The sequence below is a fragment of the Sphaeramia orbicularis genome, chromosome 9 (genome assembly GCF_902148855.1).
Source record: "Sphaeramia orbicularis chromosome 9, fSphaOr1.1, whole genome shotgun sequence".
Lineage (NCBI taxonomy): Eukaryota > Metazoa > Chordata > Actinopteri > Kurtiformes > Apogonidae > Sphaeramia > Sphaeramia orbicularis.
This window is the reverse complement of record NC_043965.1, coordinates 34,427,835-34,442,787: the sequence shown is the minus strand read 5'-3', so window position 1 is coordinate 34,442,787 and position 14,953 is coordinate 34,427,835. Positions and strand designations below refer to the sequence as shown.

The following is a 14,953-nucleotide window of genomic DNA, read 5'->3' as shown; positions in this document are numbered from 1 at the left end:
ACTATAGTTGTTGAAGAATAGGACCAGGACCAAAAGAGACAAGTGAATGTTTTGGGCAGATAGCGGGGTGGACTCTCACGTACCTGGAATCGCGGCGCTTCCCTCCTCCTCATTCATTCTCCAGACCGCATGACATGTGCGCGCGCGCGTGTGTGTGTGCGCGTGTGTGCGCGCGCGCGCGTGTGTGTTGCAAGCAAGGCAGGACAGGAGGAAGGGGCGGAGCGTGACAGAGATGAAAGGGCACCGTGACCAGGTCCAGTGACAGCCAAATTAAACCACTCTAAACATTTATTATCATTGATCAAAATTTTAGTTACGAAAATTTTAGTCATGCAGTTTTTTGCAGGAAAAAAAAAAAAAACGAGTAAAAAGGGCACTTGTAGGCAGAGGATCAAAGCGGCAGGGGCTCAAGCGCCCCCGGCCCCTGCTTTGCACGTGCCAGCACCACAGAGTCCAGACCTGAACCCCATCAAGAATCTTTGGCATGTGTTGGAGAAGACTGTACACAGTGGTTCAACTCTCCAATCATCAGTACAAGATCTTGGTGAAAAATGTATGCACCTCTGTGAATAAATATTGTGACACTGTATGGTGAATGTATCCTGTAATCAAAGTTAAAGGCAGTCCAACAAAATAAAGTGTTGATTTTAGTCACATACAGTCGCGGAAAAAATTATTAGACCATCAATAGTCACCAAAAAACAATGGTTATGCAATCAAGTACTAACTCCTGTGTGTATCATGTGACTAAAACAGACAGAAAAGAAAACATGGAATGCCTAAAAATCCCTATTTTGGCAGCGCAATGTCATAAATATTGATGTAAGAACTGAAGGGATTTTGGTTATTATCAACAAAACCATGGAAAATGGCTGGACATCATCTCTTAAATTAACCTTTTATCGGGCAAGTGACTATTTTTGGTAATTTCCATGTACATTACAAGACAGTGACAGCATCAGTTCCAGTGAGGACAGTGAGTCAACAATCTCAGGTCAAATGTGGTCTACAGGGTCTGTAAGGTCCACCTCTGCATGAACAGTGAGTGTACCTGCTTTGTTAGGCACCATGAAGTAATGGTACTAATGTAAGGAATGACGTTCAAAGGGAGAATGTGGATGTGGACAGGGGTCTGGTTTAGTACTTATGTTATAATCTTCTAAAAGTGATGTTCTAATGTTCTAAAATATATATTCCTTTCACCTTACATGTGTTTTTCTTGTAATTTTTTATATTTACTTCTTTTTTTTTTGCCTCTTCCGGGTAAGAAACCAAATATTGTAACTTCATTGACCTTGATTTTCTTCATAACAACAAAACATGTTGAAAAATCTCACTAAAGTAATAAAGTCTAGTTATGTCCTCCAATAACACACTAAGGCAGAATTTTTTAATTTCAGAGTATTTCTATGAGTGTCCTATAAAGGGTTAAACTCTTATGAGCTATTGTTATTGTTATTATATTTGTCCAAACAAATGTACCTTTAGTTGTACCAGGCATTAAAATAAACAACAAATTGAACAAAACAAGGGGTGGTCTAATAATTTTTTCCATGACAGTAACAATCTGAAAAAACTTAAGAAACCATTGAGAAATATTATGACCACAGATGTATACTTACCTCTGCCAAGGAGGTTATGTTTTTGCTGGTATTGGTTTGTCTGTCTGTCCGTGTGCAAGATAACTCAAAAAGTTATGGACAGATTTGGATGAAAATTTCAGGAAATGTTAATACTGGTACAAGGAACAATTGGTTAAATTTTGGTGGTGATCGGGGGTGGGGGTGGGGGGCCACAGGGGCCTACTGATCTGCCTTGGCGGAGGTCTGCGCTTTCCGAGTGCTTCTAGTTTTAGGTATGTTTTGGACTAAAATTTACATTTTAATTACTGAAGTATTTTCAGACCTCAAATAGAGCAAACGTTACAGACATAATACTAGTGTTTTAAAGTGACAGAGTTCAGATGTCAGTATTTGGCAGGAAACTCTGTTTTCCACTCAGTTTTCATGTGTGCTGGCATGCTGTCCACCAGCCTTTCACACTTCACTGCTGGGTAATTTATGCCACTCCTGGCACAGACATGCAAACAGTTTGGCTTTGTTTGATGCTTGTGACCATCCGACTTCCTCTTGATCACTTTCCAGTGGGATTCAGATCTGGAAATTCAGTGGCATTTTGTGTGTTTACTCCACAACACACTCGATATTCATGCTGAGACATGATAGATTACATAAAACAAAATGAAGCGAAAACGTGATCTTCTTCATAGCAGTTTATTTATAACAGTCATTTATGGAAATATATTTCCACGGTCGAGTGCAATATTCATGGACAGGGAGGATTCACCACACCCCCATCTCAGACAAAAACCAACCTTTGCATTCAGTGAGATGCATTACAATAAATAAACCATAGCTCTTCAATAGATTTTCACGCTCAAGGTGAAAAACACAACATGATTGCCTTCATCAGTCATTCTCACAGGCTGGGTACCTACTATTGAACTGAGTAAAGAGTACTGAATGTGAGCAGCCTGGAGCTACAGCTAAAGAAATGTCACCAGTCGAGACAAATTTAACTTTTCACACATGCGACAGTAAAATCTAAAGTGAGACTGTTCCTAGACGAAACAGGTGACAACATTGGTCTATTCTGATCGTGATTTTTTGGAAGTTTTGGAAGCACTGGATTTGATCTACATAAGATTACACACACCAAAGTTTTTGGTGAAAAGGTATAACATGTTACAAGTTAAACATATGCTTGTGCAAATAGTTTGAAGCATGAATAAGTGATATACGAGAAGCATGACTCCAGGCGAACGCACCTTGACAGCATGAACACTGATTGCCTGAACGTGATCTTCTGTTAAAGCACAAACTTGGATTATTTCCTCATAATGTGTTTTGCAGATAATGAGTTACATATATAACCTTTACAATAAGCAGCGCCACAGTCAAATGCATGCAATTGTGAATCGCTCACACTGGATTAAAAAAAAAAACAAAAACAAGAGGTAGATTCACAGAGCACAAAACAAGGAAAAGCTTTTAAGAACACAATATTTCAAAGAAACGGAAAAACCTCACAGCTGTAAAACATGTATTGCATACCCAAGCTAAGTTTAAAACTAGCCTGTCGCATAGTTTTATGGTGCAATCACAGCACTTTTAGCCTTTTAGACTGTGCTGTTGTATGGCTTTGGCTTGCATTACTTTTTTTTTAACGGGTTGTATCCAGCAAAATTAAGTTACATACTTAAGAGAAATGCTTAAGAACACAGTTATTGATAAGTGACCCCTTTCATTTCTGCTACAGCAGCGTTCAGTAAAGCTCGGGGCTCTGAACTTTACCACTCACGATCTAGTTTGGACTCCCACTAACATGTCAAGTAATACGAGTTGAATATAAATTATGCAAAATATCATATGAGTACAGTGAATGGATTGCATCCACACACATATACATACACTAGGAAGATTATTTTGTTTTGGTGATACATGCAGACAGCTAAACATTTAGAAACATCCTACCATACAAACATACATGGACAACCCTGGATAATTTCTAGTGCAAGATATTTAAAGCTAACATAATATAAGTGGAATGCCAGGGATGTGCATATAACTATCTGTGAACAGGTCATGAGAGACAGATAGTGCTGGAATATGGGAGAGGCTGGAGGAAGAAAGCAATTAAGAGGCCAGACTGGATTTGCAGACATCTGCTGAGTTATCTGACACTCTGCGACATGTGCAGGGGGGTCAGCATCTCTTCAAAAATGGCTCCTTTTACATTGGACCCTCTCAAGTTGGCTTCTTGTAAGTCGCAGCCGGAAAGATCACAGTTCTACAAAAACAGCAAAGACAAAACAAAGAGGATGAGAGGGGTCTAAGCCAGTGGACCAATGTGACATGATTTACTGAAAAATAAGAACATTTTCAGGATGCATTTTGCCTAATTTATTTTTCAGAAAATATAAAATGACTACATAGACAATCAAAGTAAAGTCTACCCCAAGTATATTTTTGTTTACTGCTATGATATCCAATGCAAGTCTTCAGCCTTTTGGGATATTAACTCTGATCCACACTCAAACACACAATGTAATGGACCATGACATTAAGTGGAATCAGAAAAACAGCATAAGAAGATGGAGTCTGTTCTGAACAACTATAAAAACATGTTCACACCATCTGTGGACATAAACAGTTCATTCTAAAGCAATGAAAACAACTCTTTCGGGGGGATTACATACTAAAAAATACATATTTATGAGTATTATATTCCACTTTTGCAATTACATCTTTCTAAATATTATTCCCTTAATCTTTACAATGAAATCCAGTGATGTACAGATGAAACTTCACCCCACTCACTGTATAACAGGAAGTTTCACTTTAGCTAAAATTTGATGATGAATCATAAATAGAGATGCTGTGTTTCATCCTTTATGGGGTCTGGATGCTACCATATTGACGCACTATCATCAGGGTCAACGTGACTTCTTTAATGACCGGTTTTAGAGATAATCCTTTTTGGCAGACTGAACTCACCTCCAGATCAGTCCCTGCTAAAGTGGCTCCCCGCAGGTTACAGTTCTTCAGCTTTGCATTTTTGAGAGTGGCCACACGCAGGTTGATGCCGGTCATTTGGCTACCCTCCATGTCAACTCCCTTCAGGTTTGCACCTGATAGCAAAAGACTTATTAAAACTTGTTGACAAGCATTTATATTCAAATATATAAATATGTAAAGTACTGTATTTAATTAAGTATTGGGAAGAATTACCTTCCAGATTTGCCTTCAGTCCAGATGGATCTTCAAAGTTGCATCCTTTGAGAGAAGCACCTTCAGCATTTGAACAGAGCATCTTCACTCCTTGTAAGTTGGCACCCTTAAAAAGAGAAACCAAATGTTCACAAGCAGCCATTAGTTTTTATGAATCTGCAGATATTATTTGAATTCATGTAAATGAAATAAATTGGAAAAACTGCAGCTGTGTGACATGGGTAAACACATTACAGAACAGAATGGCGCTCCTTCCTCCACACCTCTGATGGGTAGGAGGCGTGAACTGCCAAAATAACAAAAGCCCAAGTCTGTTGTCCATGAGTAGAAAAGCCAGCAATTAAAAATAACATAAGCAACTCAGACAGAATTAGACACCATTTGCATCTCCAGAATGAGACACTGTCCTTATTGTGCCTCTATGAATACTGCATGTGGGCATAAATCATTTAGTCACACCAAGGAAAAAAGTTTTAGGACTTACATCCAGATTGGCTCCAGACAGATCAGCCCGCTCCAGATTGGAACAACATAAATTGGCGTGTGCCAGATTGCAGCGGCTGAGATTAGCCATCTTGAAATTGATGTAACGCAAATCAAGTCGGGACAAATCAGCCCCACTGAAATTAAGACCCTAAAAATAGATATCAAAGAATGATTGGTTAAACATTTAGATGGTGTAATATGTGACTGAACAGTGAAAACAGTTTTAACTTTCTGTACCTGGCAGCGAAGCTCTGACTTGGTAGGTGTTGCCAGAAGAAAACGAACTAATTCCTTTCGTGAAATGGGAGAATGGTCCTCAGGTGGTTGCGAGTTCTGGTTTGAAGATAAGCATGTGAGTCAGAACGGCCAGGAGAGACACTTCATTTTACCAAATTAACCACATTCCAGACTTCACATTACCTTGATTGCTACTTCAAGCTGTTCAGCAAGCTGCTCAATCCCAAAGAACCGAGCCTCTTCCAGGACACCTGGAACAACAAATTGATTTTTTTTTTCTCCAGAAAACTAATTCAGCATTTTGACTTGGGTAGATCACTTAAAGTGATTCATTAAAACACAGTCAAACTCACCTCTTATATTGATGCCTTCATTGATAATGAGCTGCCCATGCCTCAAGTAGTTGAGAATAGGTTCAAAGTATTCAGGGCTGCGGTCGATTAGATATGCCCCATGTTCATCCTGCTTGTTTCCCCACACATCTGAGACAAACACATTTCACATGAGATTTCATGCAAATGGGTCTCTGGTATCTAGTGTTCATCTGAGAAACCATAACTTACCTTTCTCTCGAAACATATGAGCAAGCATACTCTCTGGTTCTTTGCTGACCAAGGTGCTCCTGTGTACAAAAACAGAGCCATTTAGCAGAGACTACATACAGAAAACAGAGTGTATGGCCCCTGTACTAAACCAGAGCTGAGAGTAATTGTAACAGTGTCCAAGAATCCAGCCCAGCGCAATTCAGATCCAAAACCACACCAAATGAAGCACCCTCATGCAATTTAAAGCAGTGTTTACAGAAAGAACATTCATTTCATTCATCTATTGTATCTGTTCTTTAGCTCTAGCAGCAGAAACAGCCTTTCCCATAACTGTTTGAAGTACAGTATGCTTTTCTCAATCATAATAGCTAATTCTTCCATTAAACTAGATGAACAACATTTTTGGTTCTTGATCATCTCTAGAATAATTGCATTAAATATTACACAATTATGAGAGAAACTGCATTACATATTACACAATTATGAGAGACTATGTCTTTATAAACTGTACATTTTACTAAGAAAAAACAAAAAAGTGTGCAAGCTATACATAAGATAAGATAAGATAAGATAAGATAAGATAAGATAAGATAAGATAAGATAAGATAAGATAAGATAAGATAAGACAGGACAGGACTTTATTAATCCCACCATGGGGAAACTGCACAGTTGACAGCAGCAAATCCAAAAATAAAGTGCAGGGAGGATGGAAAAACAGAAATATACACGTGAAACATAAAATATAAAGAGAAGAGAGAAAAAAATCTGCAATTTATATAAATTTAGATTTGAATTTAAATATTATATACATATTTGCATTGTGGTTGTAAAACTGCACTAAATGAAAATAAACCTGCAATCTTTTGTACCAGTCAATACCTCTATCAGCTTAGTTAACTATTTGGAACCAGATCTAGCAGAGAACACCTACAGAAAACACAGTGTATTTTATGATCACTGTACTAAACTAGATTATCATTTATTTTTATTCTGCAGTAAAACCATCTATTGTCTCTCCTCTTTAGACTATGGCAACAGAAATACCCTTTCCTATAAATATTTTGAGGTATTTCTCTGAGTCATAATACCTTGTTCTTCCAGTAGACTAGATGAACAGTGAAAAACATCAGGCTGGTGTTTTTTTTGCTCATATTTAGATGTGGATCGGTAGACATTTGAAGATACAGGCAGCCAAGAAAAGGTATTAAAATATTCAACAACACAGCATGATGACAAGTAAAATGAAAATGTATCCATCTTTATTTTACCAAAAGAAATGGAGAATTTACAAAAGCATAGCTAGAAATGAATCAACTTCATCATTATTAGATATGCTAAACTATAGAAAAATATATCGGCTAAAATTTACTTAGGGGGTCAAATCAGTGGCCATTTTTGTCAAAAAAAAAGTTGTAAGAAATGCACAGAACTGTGTTGAAATAATGCTAATACATTTGTGCACAGACTACTGATATTATGTGACAGGAGAAGTTATATTTTCAGAAATACTGGATTTTGAATAGCACGTGTATGTGAAAACTTTTGCTGGTGGACGGATGTGCCAGTGGACGGACATGACATTACCCATGATGATCTGGTCAGTACCAGTACTTTATTAGTAATAAACTTATATACTTACTATTGCTAATTATCCTCTTATTCATTAATGTTAGTATTGTGGATCTAAAACAACAGCTGACACAAAAACACAAAATGTGGCAGTGGACGGATGTGACACGGTTGTTACGGATCCCATCATACTGATGCTCGGCAGCCATGTCACCGTTTCCAGAAATGATCCCTGTGCAAAAACTAGTATCATAATTATTTATTGTATAGTTTATCATCATACTAAAGAGTAAATAACCATATAGAATTGTTATTTCTTCATAAAAATGCTTATTATTAGAAAACTGTTGATTTAAAAAATGACGTGTGACATTCTTAAAGTATGTATTCGTGTAACATAAGCAGGATGGATCAACACCATACTCCATATTGTAACCTGTATAAATAAAATATGTGATATGTAGTATATAATCTTGTAAGAAAAATTGGGGAATCTAAAAGAATAGAATATTTGTTTTTCAGGTAAATTCAGTTAAAATATAACTTGGCCATTCGTGACATGAAAATATAGCATTAATTGTGATGAAATTGGACATTTTTGACCTGAAAACATAGTTCATATGACCATCAACATGGTGCAACATAAATGAAATCCTGTAAATTTCCATAACTTGCATTTACCAACACAAAGTTCCTTTGGGGATTCACTTATATGGATTTCTTATGCACACAGACATAAATAAGACCTCTAAGCAAATTTTGGCCGATATACAGAAAACAGAGCAGATCTTATGACCACTGTATTAACTACGATTTACCTGGTGGTGGTGAAGAGACGACCACCAATGTTAAGGGTCAGCCAGTCAGTATGTGCTCCAGGTTGCTCAGATGTAAGCTTGACTTCATTCTGAGGATCTGTAATTTCAAAAAACAATTATAAGGTTTCTGAGATCATAACTTCACAAATGAGTGGATGTGACACCAGCAGCAGAAATAACTTGCACTCACCAATGAATGGATCTCCTTCTGATACATATAACACGTCGTCATCTCTGTTGTAAACAAGGACACACAGTGAGTTCATATGCTGCTATGGAGCTCATAAACACATACACTGCCCAAGTGTGACCTTACCTAATAAGGGTAATGTCGTCTATGAGACCACCCTTTCCATTGTATAAACAGGAGGCTTTGATTCCTAACTTATTGCTTGCTACTGATAGTAAATCGGACAAGGTCCCGTACACTGCTACAACCTAAAAAGAAAAAATTAAAGACAAAAATACAGTTATCTGCCCCAAAATGACTCATTACAATGTCATTCAGGATTAGCCTTAGTGCAAATTCAGGCAAATCTACGTTTATCTTCAATATGGATTTACAATTAAAGATACAAAACATCTTTCCTATTGTTAATAATGGTAATAAAAGTGTAAATCTGATTCAGCTGTAATGAAATAATCCATGTGAAGTAAACCAGGCCAGTCATTCTGCGGCCCAAGATCACACACTAAATAAAGCATAACTACCAACTTATTACCCACCTTGCCGTTTTTAGATGTTCCGTTAACAAATAACGTAACTCTTCTCATTCTTTAGGCGCTTTGGTTGAAAGTATTTAGTATATTATATTAACAATAATTCAGTGTTTGGCAGATGAGTCTTACTTGCCGAATTCAAGCTGGCTAGCTAGCTGCGTCAGACAATAACACGAGACAAAAGGTACCTTCAGGAACCATCGGAGCTACAGGAATTACGAGATTGTAAATGTACATTTCCTTTACATGACGAGATAATGAATGATGAGTGTGTATGTATGAGTGTAGGATTAATATACAGTGGCCAAGTGTGTTATCTTTGTATTTATGTACATACATTTTTTTTTAAAGCCAAACATGAAATATTAAAAGAAATAAGAACTGATTCATTTAGCAATCAAGGACGAATGTGAAATGTATTTTAGGTGACATGGGCTAATAAATATACGAATCAATGTGCTTTAGAGACACCAGCCACCACACAAAACAGATATCGATATTACAGCTTGTTTACCCGTTAAAAATTAAGTCGCTCAGAAAACCAACCGTTTGGACGGTACTTTAAGTCAGCACCAAGAATGGAGCTCTGTGATTGGTCAGACGATTAGACGTAGCGACGTATGACTCACAAGCTCTCCCTTTATGCTAACGTTTAGCGATGGAAATTTCTTTTCCACTAACCAACCGAGTTATTCCCGTTCTTTAATTATATATCTATTTTCCAGTTACATAATAATAATAATAATAATAAAAAAGCTTGTTTATCAGCTTGATGAAGGAGCTTGTGTGTTAGGTTGCCAGTCCTGTTGGTGGTGGTAATGCATCATAAAGTTGGTAACTGCTGATGACAGAAGAAGAAATACGGAAGAGGCTGCTAACTCTTTATTATGTTATTTTATACTTGCAACTTCAAAAGTAGTGCACTGCTTTAGGTTTGAATCATTCTGGGGCTGTAGATTTTCTGTTAACCAAATTATGGCGTCCAACCGAGAGCACTGCTCTTGCTGCTCCCATCCAGTCTCTTCTAGTGTCTGCCAGACCTTGAGTGAAATGGATTTTGAGCGAGGTTTGCATTCTACTAAAATCCATATCTACACAGACATGCATTCATTAATGTCCACCTTCTTGAGGACTCATACTAAGAAATTAAAATTTACCTTTACTAAACGAATACATCTTGCATTTGATGTTATTTTTGGTCATTCTGCATGTATATTTATACATATTTTGTCTATTGTACTATACATGTATCTAAGACAAATAAACGTAGAATAAACTACATTAGAGCTAGATTATTTAAACAAAAAAAAAAAAAAAAGTGTTTAAATGAAGCAGACTGTCTTATGTGTGATCTTGTGTCTCTTCCTAACTCTGCAGGTATCTGGTCTGCTGCAATGGATGGGGACTTGGAGCGTGTTACATCTTTGGTTCAGAAAGGCACACATCCTAATCTGAAAGATTCAGCTGGATATACAGCTTTGGTGAGGTAGCAGGAAAGCTGGTTGCTAAAACTGTTGCAATGTTCTTCCCCTAATTTTCTGCATTTTTTGGTGTTTGGTCTCAGCACTATGCAAGTCGCAGTGGTCATCTTGCTGTGTGTAAGTTTCTTCTTGAAAATGGGGCCTGTGCATCTCCCCAGACACCAGGCGGTGCCACACCACTACATCGTTCAGCATACTGCGGTCATTTGGATGTGGTTGAACTCTTGCTGCAACACAGGGCAGATCCAATGATCTGTGATGATGATGGTGCATCCCCATTACATAAGGTGGCTCTTCTAACTACAAGATTTTGCAGAAATAACACCTCAGACAACCAGTTTCACTTGATTTTCTTGTATGTGTAACCAGGCTGCAGAACGGGGGCATAGAAATGTGTGTCAGCTGCTTCTTCAGCACTGTCCGGTGCTCTGCAGCCAGGTGAACAAGAGAGCCCAGCTACCCTACCAGTTGGCTCAGCAGGAGGATCTGCAGGAGTTCTTAAAACCTCCTCGGTGACCACTGACTCACTGCTGTGTCCTTTTTGACTATGAACATTAAAGACTAAGAGACACAAACAGGTTCTGTCATCAGGACTTGGATCCATGATGCTTGACTGTTTGGCTCTGGAATGAACCTCTGTACAGTGCTGATGAATTAAATATTTTTGGAAAAACAACTGGCATGGCTCCAAGTGACTATTGTTTTTGATTATGTGGTTGCATATACCTTAAATCCAGAGGTATTTGTAAAATGTGACATTATTTTATAATAATAGTGTTATTATTTAGGAAAGTCTTATTTTTATTAATGTTAAAAGCTGCTTTTATTATACAAAAGAGTAACAGTATTTATAGCTCAGATTTTAAGACTGAATAATTGTAACCAATCAGGTAGAATTGAGCTACAGAAGAACAGTATTTAGGACTGAGATTAAGAAATAAATCATGTAAATTTTATATATATATATATATATATATTTTTTTTTTTTTTTTTTAAATAGAAAAACACTTAATGACAGCAGAATAACCTGAATAATTCTGTGATCAGATAAATGTTTAAGAAAATTATTTTAAGGCAAACTGCACCTAAATCCTCTCACACGGTCTTTTATTTCAGGAGTACTTGTTTTGCTATAAATTGATTTGCAGTAACATAGTGTTTAATGTGTAACACACACCAGCATCGCTCTCTCTACAGCATTAACAACTTCAAACATAAAGGTTTAAAATGTAAAGTCCCATTATACTGGACTGATTCACTTTGCCTGTGCAGCAGTACGTGATGTGATTTGGTGACTTGTTTACAGTCAATGTCGGACAGCAGGGGGTGCCATTGTGTTAAAAGCAGATTGTGTTTTTTCATTAGACCATGTGAATTAGCTGGCAGCCTAGGCAGAATGACCTCATTCGATCCTCAATACTGTTGGAAAACTAAACAGTGTCTGTTAGAAGGAAAGAAATGCATCAGTGTACAGCTGATAGTAAAGTATCATGGATGGGCTGTGCTGTGCCTCAAGGGTATGAGTCCATGTATGTTGTTTATGAAACTGTAGGTACAGTGTCAAGCTGTCATAGCAACTGTCTTCTAAGCTACTATTTATTCCCAAAACTTCTTCTTTGGGAAAAGCCATGGTTTCCTATGTCATTTTGCGACCTGTTGCCATTGTTCAACTGCTGCTACCAGGTCTTATGTGTCTTTAAGTATCTGATTAACCTCTTTGCCTCTGGCATGTAGAGTGTACAGTTTTTTCCCTGAAAACAGCAGATGTTTAAATCTTATTTTTGATTTAATAAGGCTCTCAAGCTCATTTTACTGAACATAAAATGCAGTCAAATCACCACTACACCTAGATTTATAATTGTTTCTACATAGAATGAATTTGCTTGTTTAGTTGTTGTAATCAAGTCTTTTTTCTTTTAAGAATATCCAATCACAAAATTATGTCTTGTTGATTTCATACATTATCAAAGGCAGACCAAATCACTCATTTAAGTATTTTCATGCAAAGGGAACGAATGATGGAAGCCGATGGCAGAAGAGAGGATGTTGATATTTCCATATCTACTAAGACACATGGAAGCACTTTTGGCTATTGTGTCCTTTAGTTACTTATTCAAGGCATGTTGAATAAGTTACACATGCACATCTAAGACTGATACCTTTCTTCCTGGCCTCCCCAGATGTGCAGAGTATAGAGCTGCACTTCTTCTGCATGTATGTAGACTGCATATGTGCAAAACCCGCTACAGAAACCTCTCGCTGCAGTCTGAGGAACTTTCATTGGGTCCGCTGGTGGGTGGTGTTTCCAAACTACCTTCAAACCACATCCAGTGCCGTGACTGGAGGGGTGCCAGGCCACATCTGGAGCTCATTGCAGCTGACGCCACACAGCACAAGGAGATGGGGTGTCGGGGGGTAGATGGAGTGGGATGGGGAGGGGGGTGTTGTAGCTTGGAGAACTGATTCAAGAGAGCTGTTTACGCTCAGTGACAAGTTGTTCCTTCCCTACAGCTGAGGAGCTGTTACTATGATCACCCGACTCGAATACCACATGTCAGAGAGAGAGCAGGGGGTTTGCTCAGCCTTTTTGTAAACTGGTCACAGAGGAGTTTGGTCAAGACACTATATGTTTGTCCTTTAAATGGCACAGGAACACAAAGCACATTATACTATTTGAAGTACAAGAGTAATTTTGACTGGCAAACAGGCTATCGCATCCACCCACAGCACCCACTGATTGATCCTGTGCCAGGTTCTATGTAACATAATCAAAGTTGATGTCTTAGATTTGCTAGCAGTGAGCAAAGTAATGAAAACCCTCTGTGTCACCCGGTAAAACTAGAGGGAAGTTATAGGGCCCCCTTTTTGATAATTTTTCATGAGCTGGTTTGAATTTGAGAGCTTGCCCCTCTATGTGGAAACAATCAGAAACAGGCTTGTGCTGGGTGAAAATGAGCAGCTTTGTCGAGGAACCAGAAAAAAAAAGAAAAGAAAACCTTTTTTTCTTCTATTATTCTGTTTCTTTTTAACAACTTTGCTTCGTAAGTCAGAAATGCTCCTAAAAGTGATACCCAGAAGAAGAAAGCGTGATTTCTATGTCAGCCTTACAAAAGCCTCCACGTAGTGTGTGGATTTAGGGAGGACTCCACAAGATGAGGAATTTGGATTACAGCTCTGTTTAGCGAGATTTATTTGGAAAGCAATGAAACTTCCTGGCTCTGGAACCCACTTCCACCATAATGAGCCCAAGTTAAACCAGGACTGGATGTTATTTTCCTCAGAAATAGAAGGTGGTCTTGTGTGCCATGCTTGTATGAAGGATTTGAAGTCAGTGCTTGAGGCTTTATATTAAACGCACTTACTCTGCAAGGATTTTTTAAAGAAATACAGTGAAGGACAAGAATGGAACAGCTTGTCAGACTTATTTAGTTTGAGAATTGTGTAAAATTTGTTTAGACTGTTTAGTTTAATGTGAAAAACAATATGCAATGCGATTCTGTATTCTGCTTTGGTGTACATTTTCTTCATTTTGGTGATTCATTGATGGTTGTTTTCAGAGATAAAATGGTCATTAGTTTTATCTGTCCTGTGTCCACCTGTACAAAACAAATGCCAATTATTGGCCTTCGAGCCACACTGAAAGATCAGAACCTGTCTGAGATAGCCCCAAGTAATCAGGTAAATGCCTGGCAGATGGACACACATTAAAGAGTAAAGTAGCAGACTCTGCCACAGAGGACTGCCACATATCGTCTCATCTGCACTGGCGAAGCAGGAGTGTGGGTGGTGGGTGAGGAGGTGTATGTAATCAAATCTACGGGAGCTGCTCCTCAGAGATGCTGTATAATCCAATTTTGTCCCACTCCCACTTCAAAGCAGCATGTTGTCTGCTGGTTGAAGTGATGTTGCAGATCTTATGTTTCTACTTTCCAGGTCAGCGGGTGATGAGAGCCATGAGTCCAGAAGCAACGGCTCAGCTCTTCTGAACAATCAGCACTATGGCTCAGCTTATCAGTGGCTCAGGCCAAGCACAAATGGGACCAGGTGATAAATGTTAATTGGAGCACTGATCCACATACAATAGCATTACACATTTATTCATGTAAAACTACAATGGAAAGACACCTGAAGAGTGCCTACCTCTACCAAGACCCATAGCTCTGTAATCCAATCAAATGCCCTGTCTCAGACTGTGAGAAAAAGGAAAAAGGAAATCCAGGCTCCACCCATTTTTATAGATCTGCTCCAAAATTTAATTTGTTTGTCCTTGGCCCATGCCTTCCATCAAGTTTTATGAAAATCAGTGC

At 38.2% G+C, this 14,953-nt stretch overlaps 2 protein-coding genes across 3 annotated transcripts; one reads left to right on the top strand and one right to left on the bottom strand.

Annotated features, from left to right (window-relative positions):
* Positions 1 to 2,257: 2,257 nt before the first annotated feature.
* kctd9a (potassium channel tetramerization domain containing 9a) lies at positions 2,258 to 9,342 on the bottom strand. The gene is made up of 12 exons (XM_030143697.1): positions 9,172 to 9,342; positions 8,762 to 8,883; positions 8,636 to 8,679; positions 8,446 to 8,542; positions 6,077 to 6,135; positions 5,867 to 5,995; positions 5,697 to 5,764; positions 5,514 to 5,609; positions 5,275 to 5,424; positions 4,791 to 4,896; positions 4,557 to 4,690; positions 2,258 to 3,849 (listed from the first exon to the last, which is right to left on the bottom strand). The coding sequence occupies exons 1-12, from the start codon at positions 9,217 to 9,219 to the stop codon at positions 3,733 to 3,735; spliced, it is 1,170 nt and encodes a 389-aa protein (XP_029999557.1). The 5' UTR covers positions 9,220 to 9,342; the 3' UTR covers positions 2,258 to 3,732.
* A 451-nt stretch (positions 9,343 to 9,793) lies between these two features.
* Positions 9,794 to 11,323, top strand: ankrd39 (ankyrin repeat domain 39). Of its 2 annotated transcripts, none has more exons than XM_030143699.1 (4): positions 9,794 to 10,231; positions 10,543 to 10,646; positions 10,805 to 10,933; positions 11,016 to 11,323. In XM_030143699.1, exons 1-4 carry the CDS (start codon positions 10,141 to 10,143, stop codon positions 11,160 to 11,162), a joined length of 471 nt encoding a protein of 156 aa, XP_029999559.1. In that variant the 5' UTR covers positions 9,794 to 10,140; the 3' UTR covers positions 11,163 to 11,323. The 2 variants fall into 2 exon arrangements, with proteins under 2 accessions (XP_029999559.1, XP_029999558.1); XM_030143698.1 differs by having other exon boundaries at positions 10,730 to 10,933.
* The last annotated feature ends 3,630 nt before the right edge of the window (positions 11,324 to 14,953 follow it).

What these genes read in the sequence shown, in the direction of transcription:
- kctd9a (XM_030143697.1), bottom strand. Translation starts at nt 9,219, where the DNA reads ATGAGAAGAGTTACGTTATTTGTTAACGGAACATCTAAAAACGGCAAG. An exon ending in AGAAGGAGATCCATTCATTG is followed by an intron (nt 8,543 to 8,635) that starts GTGAGTGCAAGT and finishes TTGAAATTACAG; the next exon opens with ATCCTCAGAATGAAGTCAAG. An exon ending in AGCTTGAAGTAGCAATCAAG is followed by an intron (nt 5,610 to 5,696) that starts GTAATGTGAAGT and finishes TCTTCAAACCAG; the next exon opens with AACTCGCAACCACCTGAGGA.
- ankrd39 (XM_030143698.1), top strand. Translation starts at nt 10,141, where the DNA reads ATGGCGTCCAACCGAGAGCACTGCTCTTGCTGCTCCCATCCAGTCTCT. An exon ending in TGAAATGGATTTTGAGCGAG is followed by an intron (nt 10,232 to 10,542) that starts GTTTGCATTCTA and finishes CTAACTCTGCAG; the next exon opens with GTATCTGGTCTGCTGCAATG. An exon ending in CAGCTGGATATACAGCTTTG is followed by an intron (nt 10,647 to 10,729) that starts GTGAGGTAGCAG and finishes GTTTGGTCTCAG; the next exon opens with CACTATGCAAGTCGCAGTGG.